Consider the following 18,536-nt stretch of genomic DNA (forward strand, 5'->3'; position numbering starts at 1 on the left):
CAGACATGGGGGGGAGGGGGGCTGCTGGCAGGAAAACCGTGGGCCTTTAACTTTGATCTCTGGAGTGCAGCCCATTTAAATGTTTGTGTTTGAGATGTAGGCCTTTAATTTTGGCCTGATGGGTTCCAGGCTCTTTGGGCTTAGCGTGGCATGTCGGATATTGGAGTGTTTACACAGTCCCCCTGCAGCTCTCCCGGTGCTGAAATAAGTGCATTAAGATGGATGGATTTACTTAAGACTCTAACCTCGGGACTCGGGGAACAAACTCTGAATGACCTCTTTGTGTTATTGGAGGGGATGGAAGGAGATTGGCCCATACCCGTGTGTTGTGTGTGTGTGTGTGTGTGTGTGTGTGTGTGTGTGTGTGTGTGTGTGTGTGTGTGTGTGTGTGTGTGTGTGTGTGTGTGTGTGTGTGTGTGTGCGCGTGCCTATTTCTATAGAAATTCAAGGCCCAATCACTGCTCCACAGACTGCAGTGGCAGCCTCAAGGTCTGTCCTAGGGTAGGCAGGCACTCTGCACAAATTCTGACTATTACCATGAGATAGTTGACCATAGGATGGTTTAAAGAAAGAAAAGAAGATAAATCATCAGAACTGGAAAAAGCATGCTTGCGATTGATAACCATTCAATCACAGGTCCAATTTACAAGATTGCTTGGCAGAAAGTCCCACAAGAACCCCTGCCTTTTTCTCACCATGGTGTTCACTCTCTTTTTCACAAGCACAGCACTATGTAATAACAGATCATAATCCTTCGATTATTTACGAGTTGCTTCTACGGAGTCCAGCAAACAAGTGACATTTTCTGCAACATTCTTCGTTATCGCGGCATAATTCCATAATAATCCTTCTGCACGATATTACCCATGATGGATGTGATGGATTTTGGCATGAAGAATGTGCGTTAAAGCCCAGGAAGAGGCTCTCAATGGACCACTTTCTCCACACACATTAATAGCACAATGCCTGCCTTATACAGTAGAAGTAATGCTTAGTAATACTAGGTAATACTTTTAGTGCTTAAGCACATGAACCCTAGCGTCCCTATTCTGGGGTGAACCTTTGGTGAAAGTGCGTTGTGTTCTTGTAGATCTGCTATTTTTGGCGCAGAGATATGGTTAGGTAGAGGGGAAAAATAAGCGGGCCAAGGATAGATGCCTGGGAGCCCCCGGTCAACTAATCACATAGGGTTTAAGTGGTTAATCTTTTCAAACACATAGAGGTTGAAGACTGATGCCTTACAGCCGAGACCGGGACTAATGAGCTCAGTGTGATCAGAGCTATAATCTAAACATTATGTTGAAACATGCAGCATAGGAAATCTTGCTATTTTTCTCTGCCTACTAAACCTCTCTCTCTCATACGCACACACAGTCAGTACGTGTCTATGCATCATTCAGTGAGCTGTGAGAGGCAGGGCGGGGGGGGCGGGGGGGGGGCATTGTTTGTCACAGTGAGCCAGTAAATCAACGAGGGCCGCCGTTGATTTGTTAACCTTTGTTCGGCCGTGTCAGCACATGACGCATCGCTGGAGCGGCCCCCTTTCATGGCTATGAAATACAGCCATTCTCTGTGTGTAGTCGCAGCCATGGAGTGGAGGGGGAGGGGGGCGGGTGTTCCAGCTCCAGCACAGGATATTGAGCTTCCTTTACCCCTTAGAGACACATTACATACCCCTGGCTGGAGATGGATACCCAATAAAGACTACTCAGGGACAGGGACTCACATCTGCTTTACCGACATTCCATTCAAACGACTGGACTGATTCCCTCAGATCCAGGTTTTTCTTCTCAAATAAACAGATTATATGATCTGAATTAAGTTTGCGTTTTGAACAATATTGTCTTGTTCTAACACAGCTATGTCTTTGGGCGGGTGGCGGGGGGTTGGGCAGTGACCCGTTGGTGACCTCCCTACCCCTAGCAGAGGGAAACAGACTGTCCTTGACTTGCGGCCATTCTTCAGAATGCACAAAAAGGCCAGCGGGAGCCGGGTCATCTTTCTACTGTGCATCAGGTCAAGTTCCACAGCCTGCCGCGGAGCCTTGACACACAAACCCACACACAGACGGCAGAGGTCAAACAAAGGGCAGCAGAGGAGAGCCCGGGGGCGGTAAACCAACACTGGCGCTGCGAAAAGGCTATAACCTCCTCTTTCCAGTCGGCTGAATGAGTTAGGAGCTGCTCGGGTGATTTGTGGTGCGATTGTTGCTCTCTATATCACCCGAGATTACAGCAGGTGGCGGGCCCCGCAAGCCTTGAAGTAATATAGCTCTATCAGCAGTCCTCCTCTCAGGAAGTGGGGAGAGAGAGCGAGGGAGAATGAGCAAGAGAGAGAGAGAGACAGCGAGAGCAAGGCAGGAAAAACAAGCCCTCGGCTCCCTCCCACACAGACGTTAATACGCTCACAGGCCATTTTCGCTGCCGGCAGAGCTCTCCATGACAATCTAGGGGAGCTCGGTTATCTGCCATGAGACTTCACCTCTGCGTCCCGCATTTTCCGTTCTCCACGCTCTCTCTTTAAACAGTGCCATCAGCGCAGCAAAATTATACCTTCCACATCACACATTAGCACCCCCCCCCCCCCGTTGGTGGTGGCAGAAGAGCACTCGAGCTGACTTGCACTTCACCACTGGTGCTCTCTGCGCTGGCACCAGCCCAGGGTCTCGCCGTAGCGCAGTTTTAATTTTGGAAATAACTCCTGTTCCTATAATAGGCTGTGACATCAGTGCTGAGAACCACTATCACTTAAATTCTTTCACCTGTAACTCACCTCAGCATCATGACAAAAAGGCAAGGTGCCCAAGAACACAATATGTTATCCAGACAAATTATTTAAGGAGGAAGGTACTCAAATGATACATTATTTACTATGTAATGAAGAGGGTCTGTAAGGAGATAAGTGGCACGCATGACCATTAAAACATTTTGCAAGAAAACTGACTTTGTTCTATTAAGACTCTAACCGTTTCTTCGTTCTAAACATTTTTTTAAATGAAGCAACAACTTGAAGTTATTGATGCTAAAGCTTACAAGAATGCTTTAGATAACTAGTTAAATTGTTTACTTTACAAGTTCATTATGCTAAAATAGTTTGCTGGGGGTATGCTCAAACAAGGCCTCTTGGCTTTGCTTAGCTGATTTAACAGCTGATAGTCTGGGAAGTAACAACACCAGAAGGATGGAAATACAATTGAGGAAAGAAAGATTATCGACCTGGGACCTGGCAGTAATCAGATGACAGATCTGTATGTGTGATTTTCTCTTTACACAATGTGGCAGCCAAGCAATCTGAAACACTCTCACCCCACCCCGCTTCAGCCCCCACACACACAATGCTAGCCTTAACAACGTCTGGATAGTAATTTCCACCCATGGCACCTTGAAAGCAGCTTTTTCAGACTGGTGCTTACGGCAGACTTCTCTGTCCGATGTCTCCCAGAGAGGAAATTAATCAGGCTAGCTAACTTTAGCTGCGGGCACCTGCGGGTGCCTTGACAGTCATGGTAATTATATCTAACATTTAGTGATTGTTAGTTAATGAAGGTTTGTGCCTGGGCAAACTGAACCCTGGCGAGTGGAATGAGGGAGGAGAGAAAGTAGTGCTGTCTACGAGTCTATAGCTCATAATAACCATGGCCTATGCCTATGGTTGAAGCTGACATGAGCAGACAAAACATTCTCAGTAATTGGATTTTCTCTTCATAAAAACAAAACATTGTGGCTGGTGAGAGAGGGGACAGAAAATGTATTTTTTTATTTGTGAAGTAGCCTAGGTGAGAGACTAGCTCAGGGGCTTGCGCTAACAACCACCCATGTTCAGAGAGATGTGAGACTGCCCTCAGCCACTTTCCATAGTCTTGTTGCAGAAGTCATTGCAGCAAACCAGCAAGTGTATTTTCTTCCCACTTAACAGTAGTTTCTACAGCACAATAATATCCTGTGTTTAACATAGAGGGGTGCATTTTTAGCGGCGCTAGCCGCTCTATACCTTTAGGTATAGAGCGGATATTAGCCCTCTATGCCTGGCTTTTGCGTCAACGTTCTGATTGGTCAGGTGCGCCAACGTTCTGATTGGTCAGGTGCGTCAACGTTCTGATTGGTCAGGTGCGCCAAAGTTGTGATTGGTCACTATTCATGACATCACTATGATGTCATGAATATAGAATTCGATGTCTATATAAACGATGACAATGACTTCATCTTATTATTCATTTGGCTAAAGTCTCCGTCTAGGTAAGTTATTTAAAGTTAATATGACGAATAGAAAGAGAAAGATACAAGAACAGATGAAGGGTGAATGTATAGAAAGTCTGAGTTCGGGACCCAGTCATCCGTTATGACAGAATGGTTTGATAGAGACGATCGAGAATCCAAGAGTCCGTTAAGGTTCTGATTGGTCAGGCCCGTCAAGGTTGTGATTTGTCAGGCAAGGGGACTATTCATGACATCACTATGATGTCACGGTTTATTTTTTATTTCCTCATGTTTTTCTTTGTATATATTTTTATTTGGCTAAAGTCTCCTTCTAGGTAAGTTATTTAAAGTTAGATCCTCAATTTAACTTTATCTGTCGTCGACGCTCTGATTGGTCAGACCCGTCAACAAAGTGATTGGTCAAGCTTCACATGACACATGGCTATAAACACATTATAAACACATATCGATGACATAATGTATTCAAAGGCGCCGCTACCTTCACACAGGGTGTGATTTTTACACTGATGATTTACAGGTATTGAATGTGTTCCCATGTTGGGATCTATTAAACAATATCTAGACAAAAGTTACAATATTGTACATATTCACATCTGCTAATATAACAGGACCTGAGTTGTGATTCAAGCTGTATTTCTATATTTCTACTACTTGGATATATATTTGATCTCTATGGCTCCACTGCAGCAATATTATTGGTAGTCTAACTACTACACAAAGCATTTGGAGCTATTCCATCATTCCAGCGCTCCCTAGAATAAACCGACTACGGCTGTGTTTGAATGTTGTTTCTGCTGCCGTTGCCTGACATTTAGCTTTCTCACTCAGTGCCATGGCCCGCTTAGCCCCACACTGAACGCTAAGCCCAAAAAAAGCATTTTCTGTGTACCAAAAACAAAGCACACACCACAAAACAAATGGAGAGACTTTCTGCACCTGCCCTTGGGCAAATATTGACATTCATCTCCCCCACAAATGGAGAACCTCTTTTTGCGATTTCTGGTCAGAGCTGTTGCTTGTTCCAAGGCTTGGTTACGTTGTGGTAGTAATCCCCTCCAACAAAAAACCCACCCAGCTCTTTTAATCTCTGCAAGACCCTCCATAAAAATACCAGTGGCCCCAACTCCGTCTGCACCTGGATTCTTTTACTCGCCTTTTGCGATAGCAATAGACATTAGCATATGGCAGGAGAGGAGGAGGGTCGGGGATGGTAAAAAGGGAAGAAAAGAGGGGATATTTAAATGGAAATAGGGGCCAAGAGAGTGGACTGCCATGCAGCAGAGAGAAAGCGTATTTTGTGGACTGTTTCCCCCAGTCAGGTCCTTTCACGGAGGGAGAGAGAGGGCGGCCCTGTGTTGATTTAGGCCACACAAAGGGGGCCTTAATCCTTTCAAGGGAACCAAATCTCTCCCACAGAGAAGCGCCTTCAAAAGGAAACCTCCCTGTCAAGCATGGCCATTGAGCCCCCCGATGGACGCCACAAATCAAGCCCTGGAGGGAATCAAAGGCCAGAATGTGGGAAATGTGTTTGGAGGTCTGCATGGAAGAAAAGTGCAGGAAGAAGAGGAGGGGGGCTACATGCATCTATCGGCACCAATCGTCCCTGTTTCTGCCACTGCTCTGAAGAGGTCATGACCCCCTGTCTTCAAATCTCCTCCCTGCCCTGCATGGTTACTCCCCACCATTACAGAGGAATGTCTATTCGCACTGAGCACCTCCATTTATCCCCAAGCCAGGGAAAATGGGGCTGCCTTTAACAGCAAATTAGTGACTTGATAATGAGGTCACATGTGGTGTCTGCACTCTGAGGCCATAAGCAGATGCCTTCCGTGCCCTCGCCTCATTCCCGACAGCGTGAGCACATCCTTGCTTCATTCCCTATAACATGGGCACATCCTCGCTTCATTCCCTATAACGTGAACACCTCCTTGCTTCCTTCCCTATACCGTGAACACATCCTTACTTCCTTCCCTATACCCTAAACACATCCTTGCTTCCTTCCCTATACCGTGAGCACATCCTTGCTTCCTTCCCTACAGCGTGAACACATCCTTGGACATCTCCTCCAACACAAACCCTAGCAGATTTCTATATATTCTACACACAAGCACGTCAAATGGCTACATTGTTATTTCATTTACGCATACGGTATTCTATTTGATCTCGTTAGATATAAGCAATTATATTCAATTACATTAAAAATACAAAATTCAAGATGATGATTATAAAATGTGCAAGGTTACCAATTTCTGCTTATCACATTGTGTTGATTTAATCTCATACAGGACCAAGTAGGTGTGTTCATTTCTTGATTTCTTTGATGGTAATGGTAATGGTGATGCAGACGGAGCATGAATTACTCCGGTAGTTAACAACACCTGACCTGTGTAAATGAATGCAATGCACCATTGTATGATTACAAAGAAGTCTACAATGTGACGATAGCACGAAAGGCAGAGCAGGTTCGTTTTTAAATGCTGCGAAATCACATTAAGAAATGGTGTTAACATCACTGTCAGCTACATGCACATTAATATTAAGCAATCTCCATACCTTTAACTGCAGCTGTGCTGAAGAATTTCTCTGAGCCTGCATCAGAAACCTGCAAGAGATAAAGTGTCATTAGAAAAATGTCCTTGGACAGGTGGGCTTCAGAGATAAATGCTCAACAGCGTATTGCCAGCTGACTGAGGCAAAACAGTTGGCACTTCACCTGGACGCCACTTGATGGCAATGTTGGTTCATGCCAAACTAGTCCGTTTACCCTGCAACGCTCTCTGTCAGGGCAGCACCAGCATCTCTTTTCCTTTTTACACGCAAGTAAGGAGTGATACGATTTTTGCACCGTTTTATATAATAAAAACCTATTAGATCACAATATTAAATGTATGTAAGAGGTGTTGGTTATATCAACCTCGTCGACTAGATGGATAGATTATCGAAAAGTAACTACTGGTTGCGCGCGGCAAAGAGAAATAGGACAACAGCCCCTGACCTGCACATCAGTCCAGGCCTAACAGACATATTTGCTACAATAAATCACAATATATTTGGATGATAAAAATCTCGGTACATTTTTACCACCACTGCAATCTCTGAAGAATAAGGTTTGATGTTGTAAGCTGTGTGTTCACATCTTGTCAGCATTTCTCGTGTTAAAGCAGCGTATATTCCCTATAATGTCAGTATCCTTATTTGCAACCCACCACAGGAGAAAGCTATGATTTGTCCCTTTACTTAATGGATGGAAACATTTATAAAAGATGCGTGACAGGGATGGTGTGGCCACACTATCAAAATAAAAACAATGCGAAACAGACCAAGAAAAAAAAAATCCCCAATTAACCAAAATAACTAATTAGTGGTTTTGTTAGAGAGTGAATAGTATTTGACCAAGGCTTATAGCTGTGACGGATTTTTAAAGTCCCTTGCAGACAAAATGTAAACAATACACGCACGAGAACAAACGCCAATCAGGTGCAATGTGTAAAATATAGAGACCCGAGATCTTTCACCATGATGACTTAATGTGTCTATAAACCATAATCAACACGCAATTATGCAAACAAAACAGATACGCACACACAGTTCAATGCAACACGCATACCTTTGATGTGGGTTTTGTCAAGAAGGCAAATTAGTCAGGTTATTACTTTGGCGATCTAGTAAACAGAGCCTCGTTTCACATTCTGCTTGTCATATAATAATAATCCATATAGAGGCGGCGAACTCTACTCCGTTTAAACTGAGGACAGCCATGCGAAGAGAAGCCTTTCCAAGAAAAATCCCAATGTAATAAACAAGACGAGAAGCGCTCACAAAGATACTGCGCCTTTTGGACAAAGAGAGAACGTGTAATGCCAGAGAGAAAGCTTCAGCAACAGCGCTGGAGACGATCAAATCCTTTGATGCTCGGGTACGTGTCGTTCCTTGGAAAAATGACACAATGTGATTTCTTTTTCTCAAAACGTATATTCTCCTATCGAAAATATCCTTAAAACGAAGTGTACAGGATCCGTAAAAGGTTGCGTGATGATGATGATGGTGCGTCCATGGACCATGCACGGTCCCAACAGAACAAACAATCCAACAAAGCGCGCACCGGTTCCCCTCTGCAGCGACAGGGAGGGAGAGACGGAATCGCGCGACCTGTCACCAAAATATCGACGGTATCGAAGGCTTTTTTAGCTGGAAAGCCTGTCTAACCGCTGCAGACAGAGCCTCTCCTCATCCGCTCCAAGCACAAGACACATTCCCATTCATCCAACGGACTGGCTGGCTGCTGGAGATACTGGAGTGCTGCTGCTGCTGCTGCTCGCCTTGACGCTCGGTTCCTCCCACTTCCTCCCGATTCCTATCTGACTCGGGTTCAACCTCAACCCCCGACTTCTTCAGAACACAAACACACACGCGTTTCTGCTTCCGAAGCGCCGAATACGGTCTCCGCGGCGGCTCCCGAGCGCGTTAACGGCTGCGTGAGCGGGACGCAGGGAGGAAAAAAAATACACCACACTGCTGGCAGTGAGTGGAGCTCCAGAAACGCGAGAGAGGGAGAGAGAGAGAGAGCGATCGAGCAAGAAGAGGGAGGGAGAGGGGGAGGTACCGACACAGAATGATATTCTTTCTTTCAGTCTCTACAGAGGGAGATGATGTCAGCCACTAATGAATTCCCCAGTAGGGTGCTGCTACCGTGAGGGGAGGAAAACAAAACGCTCTTTATGAGCAGCATGCACCTCCTTGCAGCCCACAGGCGCTGTCTTCCTGTTGGATAAACTCCCACTCCACTGTCCCAGAGGGAGGTCAGCCTGGTACTATAAAAGCTCCTTGGGTCATCCAGCCATTAAGTCAGCATCACATTTGATGTCTGTCTGGTCGGAGCTATTAACCCGCAGCCCCAAACCAGATAAACCTATAACTCAGGGGTCTTCAACGTTTTCAGGCCAAGGACCCCCTAGCTAAGAGAGAGATGAAGCAGGGACCCCCTCTATATTGTATACAAATTGTGTTTCAGATTTAACTTTTTTTGTTTACTTGGTCTGCTTTTTTTCCCTCTACACCAAACACCTCTTTGCCAAAAAATAGCCGATCTACAAGCTCACAACGCCTCGCAGCATGAGGCGTTGTGAGCTTGTAGATCTGCTATTTTTTGGCTAAAGTTCTCTTCAGAAAAGGGATGCTAGGGTTCAAGTGGTTAAGGTAAAAACAAAAATCCTTTCACACAAAGATTTGGCGGACCCCCAGTAGTAACTCTGAGGACCCCCCAGGGGTCCCGGACCCCCTGTTGAAGACCCCTGCTATAACTTAAAGCGTATGCCCCTGACAGTGATGTTCTTCCCAGACATACAGCATGATTACCAGCCATTTCCCACCAGTGACACTATATGCAGTGTCACTAAATGATTGACACTGAATGTTTGGGATGGACGTTTAGTTGGGGAAGCGAGCACGACCGCCCCTCAGCTGATTACTCAGAAGTCTGCTTCATATGAACAGTCATAAACCAAAAATAATCTGGTGGTCTTAATCTTATGCTATTCCTGGAAAATCCTCTTATTGATGCACAACACAAACGCATCCTATAGCTTCTCTAATGAGCATTAACCCACAGCCTGGGAGGTCATCGGATCTACAACATTGCAACAAGATTTTCAATGCCAGTAACGCCCCAGCCAACACAGAGACAGAAAACAGATTTAGCTCCTAGTTGCATGGGTGCTAATCCATCCCTCTACCCACACTGTAACAGAGGGAAGGTCAGTTGGCTGGAGCTTGCATTTGCTACTCACGTACATGTGCAGTGTGCCTACAGATACAGTAAATATGCATGACTTCCAAAGGCGAACGGCCCTGAGACGTCGCTCTAATTCTTTCCGCAGTTACTTTTCAACAAATCATCTCGAATTTGGCGTCAGAGAAGTGAATGTTGAATGATTTGTTCAGTTGTATAAAACTAGCCTGGCATAGCCAGACTAATATCACTGCCTAGATATTAGTCTGGAATCTCTGTGCGGAACCTGCATTTTCCAAGGGGTGAATTCTAAAAATGCCTCTGGTGATAAACCCATCCCATATTTGCATACTGGGCCCTGATTGGGCCCTCACTACTTCGGAGGGAGTGAAATCCAATCACAACTGAGCGGTGCCAGACCAAATCTGCCGAGGGCAATTTCTTTTGCAATGGCAGATTTGTCTGGTTTCCAGGCTAGTGTAAAACCAGGTTAATCAGAACAAGAAACAAAATGAAGTAATTTACATGTAAACAGTGTTTACAAAAGCCATGTTTTTATGGTTCGCAACAAGTAAATATATTTATTTTTCAGTTTCCTACATAAAAAAATAATAAATTCAAAAGATTAAAAAAAGAAAATCACAACTTTTCACCAATTAAAAACAAGCTACAAAGTTTGGGAACCACTGGTCTATATTCACTACTGCTCGTGAGGTCAGGAACTCCCTTCAAGCATGTTGAACAGCTCCAGTACTTAAAAAGGATTGGGAAGCAGATAAATGCTTAAATGAATGTGACTTGTCCTTGTCCATTATATTCACAGTCCTTCAATCAAACCTGATATGCATCATTGCTTAGTTACTATGAAACCAATTTAAATTATAAGATTGACCTTGTTCTGTAATGTTGCCCACAGGCAGTGGAATGACTTTGCCAACTATTGTTATTTAGCTGAAATATACCACTGTACACACAAATTGCATTTTAATAACAAGAAACCAGTAAAATCATGTTTAAAATTAGCTACCCGTGGAATAACGTTATGGTAGCTAGTCATTTTTATCACAAGCATTCTGGTGTTTTGATGTGGAGGACGTGATGAAACATCAAACAGCTTATTGTGGTTTTCCTTCAGATGTATTACACGCCTGGCTGCAACATATATATTTATACCGCTGCCACAGAAATAAAATGGCTACCAACTCCCTTCATGGGCCTGTGCAACAGCAGCAGCAGCAATGAATGGCTCACCGCTCCCCATCCTAAACGCTCATTATCAGATTTGAGAGAAACCCCAAGTCTGTGATTACATCCTCACCGCCAAACAATCAGCGACCGGATCTCTCACTGCACATTATTTTTAATTCGAATGAAACGCTGACAGCAGCACGCACACGCGCACACACACACACACACACACACACACACACACACACACACACACACACACACACACACACACACACACACACACACACACTGCAATCTGGTATGGAAAAACAGTGCTTGGCTGTGCCTGAGAACGTGCCGAGATCAAACGCGAATGTCTGGAGTTATGCTATGTATCCCGGTAATTGCCGTCTGTGCATCGAAGTTCTGTCTATAGACCATCAGCTTCTGGCTGACATTTTGTCATCTTCTATTCCCCCCTTTTTTGTAAACCCTGATCCTTCACTTCAAAGTAACCAGAAGCATGTTTTTCTCTCCCCCAGCAGCCCTGGTTTAATTTTACAGGAACTCCTTTCCTAGATTGCAATCACAGGAGACTGGCTCTCTTTTCATGAGCCTTCCTGCCATTATGCCAAATCTCTCTCCTCATTTAAAATATTACTGATAAGCGTAACATGAGTGCTGGCAATGTAATATGTTAAAAGCTCTTATTAAATTTGCCCGTTAAAACGCCGAGCTCTTTCTCTCCTGCACTCGCAGGGCTCACAGTTTTTCCTCATTCTCTATTCACACTGGAATGGGATGTGGAATGTCAATGGAGAATGGCAGTCATCTAAGCCGGGTAGAGATAGCTGCAAGTTCACAGTGACACTGTGAGTATTACGGTTGGCCCTTGAACACCTTCACTGGAACATTAGAGGGTTCAATAATTTAGTCAACTCAAATTAACTTTTGACATTTGGCTGTTTAAAACGTTTCCTTATATATATTCTTTATTTACCATCAACTTTTAACATGCACATAGTATATTAATGTGGGATAATACCTGACAACATGTGTTGAATATTATGAATTAACAATGTGAAGGCATAATATGAACTTGGCCCATAGCGTAGTAGTCTATTCAAATGATTGAACACCGACATACGGTAGTGCTTTCTCTGTCTAATACAATGGCCAACTTCCAAAAGCATGCATGTGCCATTCACATTTTCTAAAACTAAAAGGCCATTTGAAACTAGTTAGCTTCCTGCTAACAAAAAATACGTAGTGAACCAAACATTATTTTCTCACTACATTTGCTATGTACTCCATGTGCGACTCCCATAATGCTTTGTTGCAGTTAAAGACGAACGGACAGTATTTACTTTCTGTATTGTGATGTATTTCCTTGCTAGAGTGGCGGTGGCACAGATCCTGCGTTGGTGTATTGTGCAATTTGACTAAACTAAACTAAAATCTGGAGATCTACAAGGTGACAAGACAACGCGTATATACGCATATTTTTCATTTCAGCTCATCTGTAAGATGAACAAATTGCACGGAAATATTTAGCAATTATATTTGACAGATTTTCTTTTAAACCAAACGTTAATTGTATTGCCCACTGTCAGGTCGGTTCATCTGAAGAGTTGGAGGATGGTTGTCGTCATGGTCTGTGCACAAAATATCCTGAGTAATGTAACTAATGAAATGATGATGTTAGTTTGATTAAAAAACATCGACATGTAATTCAATTTACCCAACACATCCATTTAGGTGATAGTATTTGACAGCTAGTTTACTCAGATAATTGACCATATCCACACACCATGACGCCACCACCATATTCACACACCACCAGCCGCCATTTTGCTCATGCAAAATGGCGGCTGGCTATTACAGGTCATTTACAAAATCTATTACAGGTCATTTACAAATCATGCTCTGACCAGAATTCAAACGCTTACTTGACTTGACGGATTACTCTTATTTTGAACTCCACGGACCGGAAGTAAAAGCTTTACTTCCGTCCGACATGACGAACGTGCTAAGCTTTGCAATGGTCACGGAAATCATTGTTATCATTCAATACAAAAACATCATTACTGCTGTTTTGAATCTGACATAAGGAACCAACGTAAACAGTAAAGCTTTTCATATGGAAGGCTAATTTAAGCTGCTTGCTGCTTATTTCCACGCGTTGTTTAATAATACATTTGCATCGAGAGGCGAGCAAGCAGATTGGGAGGACAGACGACAAATCCTGTGAAACTATTGCAGTCGTATTTGTCTCATGCACACACTCGCTCGCACTAGAGTTAAATATCTAGATAATGCAATGATAACGATTGTTCAGCCCCAGTGCATACTCTCCTGTGAGGGTATAGGGCTTCTAATGAGTTGGTGTCACGTACATTATGGAAAACACAACTACATTGGTGGTAGCCTATTCTGATGCTTAGTCTCAGTCTGGGCGGTGCGCCGAGGCTTAACTAGTCTGACGTAATCTCTGCCTTGTAAAATGTCCAAACATTGGGTGTCCTGAGATTTGCAATGCGGAAAAACAGTTATTTTCCCATGTATTTCAATAAGCCTCGTCCATTGGAAATCGTGTTGACTAGCAACATGTTGAAACAATGCAAAGCCTTGCGTAAAGAAGTTGAGATTAGTTCAACTTTGCTGGACTGCATTGCAACTTGATTCACCAACAGAGGATTGTGAAAAATGAGCAGCACACAGAACCACAACAAAGCAGACTTGTCCGTTGTTTTGCCATATGGCAAATCTCAATGAAGGGTTCATTTCTTAAAAAATACAAACACATGCATTGAGAATTGCCAACACCACTCCTGCCAACACCACTCACCAGCCTGCGGAAGGATTATGTTTCTTTCTTACCACAGTCATTATATCTGACCTTATCTTCCAGCGCCTGCACTGGGCTGCCAATGACAACTACCCCTAATCTCTACTATCACCCCCCACCACCACCACCAACACCACTGGCTGTACTGACAGACCCTTTATTCCCAATTCCTCAGACACATAGTCAGACACAAATTAATCTGTCACTCACTATAGCAAAATGGGGACAATGCAGGTGAACATGCACATGCATGCATGCATGCAAACAAACATGCATGCAAACAAAGCACGCACACACACACACAGTCCTGCCTGAATGCCCAGAAGCATAATTTCTCCCTTGGCCGAGGGGTAGGGTGGGGATTCCCTTTTGGATGAGGGTCAAATGTTTGGTTTGCTACATGGAATACCCGAGTTCAAATTCAGGTTGTTGCACATGCATGCATACACAGACACAAAGGAAAATGTAACCCACATAAGACCCATGTGTTTATGGACTTGGGCAAACATAAGTATGATGAAAGTATAGGAGGACAATCTCTTAGGACAGTGTATAAACAGTATGTTTATATTGTACAGTACAGTACACAACACAGTGCACCCTGCACTCAAAGTCTGGAGACTTTATAGGGACTTGACAATTTCCTGCCACTTATGAAAATCAAACCTGTGAATAACAATGGCAAAAAGAGAAGCTTTATTTCGCATGTGCTTCACCACTTATTTAACTCTGTGTTTATCGCTTAGGGGCTGTGACTGGCATTCTGGAATAGCTGTGAGACTGGCGGACACAGGGATAAAAGCTTCCATCTGATACGATAACAGGACGGCTAAAAGCAGATCCTTTCTGCTATAATAAGGCTTCCTGAGCTGAGAGATATGAAACTCACATCATACTGTATGTCAGTCAGGGGGCGGCAGGAAAGTATTCCTTCCTCATGTTAAAAGCCTGTAGAGACTGTGTTATCTGCTTATCAGGATCTGCTTATCTACCCCTGCTCTCTGAAAGCAGTCAGGGCTGTAGGACTTCCAGATAACTGGCCTGTTTCAATGGTAGACATTATCTGGATCAGGTAGGCAATAATCACATCCCATTGACATTGTGGTGTGTAAGAACTGTCAGCGGGAACAAACCTACTTTACTGGCCGTCCATCCAATGTCCAAGAAAAGGGGTTCAACCCTCCCTTCCTCAAATGCTTTGGTTACGTCCCTAATGCATTTCCTCCTGTATTCTTAGGAGAAATGGGAGACCCTTTTGTCTAAATTATAGACATTGCCATGGAATGTGGGCTGCCATGCAGTTGGTAATTTCAGGCCAGTCAATCACTTCCTCCCCTTCCAACAGAGACCAGCATGTGTGCACACCCACCCACACACACCCTCCCACACACATCCACCCACACACAGCCACATGCACTTGCATGCAAATATACTCACAGACCCAGGTTTCCAAGCTTTTCCAGGTTTGAAAGATGATAAAATGCTGCATTAACCGCTTAAACCCTATAGTTCATTGACCAGGGTCCCCCAGGGGTCCGTTAGTTTTTTTCCCAGGTGTCCGTTACATTTTCCCCTCTACACCAAATATCTTCACCAAAAATAGCCGATATACAAGCTCACAAGATTCACACTCGATTAAAGTCCTCATCATCGTGCTACTTTTCAAAGACACCTTCACACAACAAGCAACAGCGCACCTGACTTCATCACACAGTCTAAAAAGGGCTTTATTATCAGAATATCATCATTTAGTCCTGATAGGTAGCACTTTACTATAATGACCTGTTATAAAGCATTTATAAACGTTTATAAGTAGTTTGTAGACTATTAACAAATCATTAACAACCTGTTTGTTGACATTCGTAAATGATTACTAAAACCTTTATAACTACAGTTACAAATCATTTGTAAAGTATTAGTAAGTAGTGAACTATTCATGAATAAGCCATTTATATACATCTGTAAAAGATTATTAAATCATTTGTAACGACCCATTCTAAAGCATTTATAAACGTTTATAAGCAGTTTGTAGACTATTAACAAATCATTAACAACCTGTTTATTGACATTCGTAAATGATTACTAAAACCTTTATAACTATGGTTACAAATCATCTATAAAGGTATTAGTAACTATTCATGAATAAGCCATGTATAATACATCTGTAAATGATTATTAAATCATTTGTAACTGATGTTACATAATATATACAAGCTATTGGTAGCTTGTTCATGTTTAACATATGCTTTGTTAAACATTCCTAAAGTATCTATAAATCCTTAGTACATGTTATTATGTGCCCTATAGTAAAGTGAAGACAGTTCATCATTTACAACTGTCTGTTAATGTGTTTGTTCATGTTTAACATGCTTTGTAAAACATTCCTAAAATATCTATAAATCCTTTGTACATGTTATTATGTGCCCTACAGTAAAGTGAAGACAGTTCATCATTTATGACTGTCTGTTAATGTGGACTTTCTCCTTACCTGTTGCAAACTACCTGGCTTTCATGAATGCAGACACCAAACAATTACTAGAATTATCATTCATGTTAAGCAAATGATGCGTAAGACATTCGTAAAGAGTATGTAAACCATTTGTGGTATTAGGGACCAAAAAAGTCACTACAAAGTACTACCAATCAACTCTAAATTGGCTGAAACGTACTCCTAACAGGTTTTTGGGGCGACGATTTTGGCCTTCACACTTAGTGATTATTTCGGATTTAACTTTCGTTTCGGTGGTGACCAACTTTCGTTTCGGTAGTTGTGTAAGTTGTGTAAAAAATAATCTGACTATACTAAGTTGTTATTTGTTTGTTTAAGTCAGGCTATACTCTACTCAGAGTCATAAGTTTACAAAATGTACTAAAGTACAGTGAACGTCTGTGCGGTTTGTCTTCATCACTGAAAATAACGTACATGTAAACTGATGTCATGTGCAGTTGGGGTGAAGAAACACAACCATTTCACTCCTAATAATACCTATTTGATTTGACATCCTGACTTGCTGCTGTAGCTGAGGCTTGAACCTGTTACCTGCGGCTCACTAGTCAGTGACTCTATCCATTCACCTACAGCTGTTTCCTTGGAATCTGTGGTTCTGAAACGTTTTGTTGTCAACCCCCCAAATTGACATGTATTTGGGCAGTGGACCCCAATGTGAAAAGATGTAGTGTCAGGGCCCCACATGAAAAAGATTTATATTTATGCTGTAACACATTTTTTTAAAGTTATTTGTCTTGTTTGTTGTTCAAGTCAAAGCACCAGGAAGGCTGTACTTGTCAGCCATCTGTTAGCTCAATGGGTTGAGACGCAGTATTCATGATCCAGAGGCCATGAGTTCAAATCCCATTGATGTCTTTCCTATGATTCTTTCCTTTGCAGACTGGCTTCCAGAAGATCAACTGAAAACTACCAGGAAGGCTATATTTGTCATCCAACTGTTAGCTCAATGGGTTGAGACGCAGTATACATGATCCAGAGGCCATGAGTTCAAATCCCATTGATGTCTTTCCTATGATTCTTTCCTTTGCAGACTGGCTTCCAGAAGATCAACTGAAAACTACCAGGAAGGCTGTACTTGTCAGCCATCTGTTAGCTCAATGGGTTGAGACGCAGTATTCATGATCCAGAGGCCATGAGTTCAAATCCCATTGATGTCTTTCCTATGATTCTTTCCTTTGCAGACTGGCTTCCAGAAGATCAACCGAAAACTACCAGGAAGGCTGTACTTGTCAGCCATCTGTTAGCTCAATGGGTTGAGACGCAGTATACATGATCTAGAGGCCATGAGTTCAAATCCCACTGGTGTCTTTACTGTGATGCTTTCCTTTGCAGACTAACTTCTAGAAAAACAAGTTAAAACCACCAGGAAACCTGTAACTCTCAGCCAACAGCTTAGCTCAACTGGTAGAGCGTCTGTCCAATAACATGACTTGACTTGACTCGACAGGTTACAGGTTTCCTGGTGGTTTTATCTTGTTTTCTAGAAGTTAGTCTGCAAAGGGAAGCATCACTAAGGATATCAGTCAATTTATCCGTTGCCCCAAGATACCGGGGACACTTGACTCAAGTGGGAATCGAACCCACTCAAGTCAAGTCAAGTCATGTTATTGGACAGACGCTCTACCAGTTGAGCTATGCTGTAGGCTGAGAGTTACAGGTTTCCTGGTGGTTTTAACTTGTTTTTCTAGAAGTTAGTCTGCAAAGGGAAGCATCACTAAGGATATCAGTCAATTTATCCGTTGCCCCAAGTTACCGGGGACACTTGGCTCGAGTGGGAATTGAACCCACTCAAGTCAAGTCAAGTCATGTTATTGGACAGACGCTCTACCAGTTGAGCTATGCTGTTGGCTGAGAGTTACAGGTTTCCTGGTGGTTTTAACTTGTTTTTCTAGAAGTTAGTCTGCAAAGGGAAGCATCACTAAGGATATCAGTCAATTTATCCGTTGCCCCAAGTTACCGGGGACACTTGACTCGAGTGGGAATCGAACCCACTCAAGTCAAGTCAAGTCATGTTATTGGACAGACGCTCTACCAGTTGAGCTATGCTGTTGGCTGAGAGTTACA

At 43.1% G+C, this 18,536-nt stretch overlaps 1 protein-coding gene across 4 annotated transcripts in view; it reads right to left on the reverse strand.

Annotated features, from left to right (window-relative positions):
• The window catches only part of auts2a (activator of transcription and developmental regulator AUTS2 a), a gene marked incomplete at its 5' end in the record, with an annotated part of 367,489 nt that overhangs the window by 34,560 nt on the left and 314,393 nt on the right, over positions 1–18,536 (reverse strand). For all 4 annotated transcript variants that reach the window (XM_084075031.1, XM_084075032.1, XM_084075030.1 and 1 more), the window contains one exon: positions 6,771–6,819. In XM_084075031.1, coding sequence (XP_083931157.1) covers positions 6,771–6,819 — 49 coding nt within the window. The remainder of the gene's footprint in view (positions 1–6,770; positions 6,820–18,536) is intronic.

Source organism: Gymnoscopelus microlampas, assembly GCF_963454915.1.
Source record: "Gymnoscopelus microlampas genome assembly, chromosome: 12".
Lineage (NCBI taxonomy): Eukaryota > Metazoa > Chordata > Actinopteri > Myctophiformes > Myctophidae > Gymnoscopelus > Gymnoscopelus microlampas.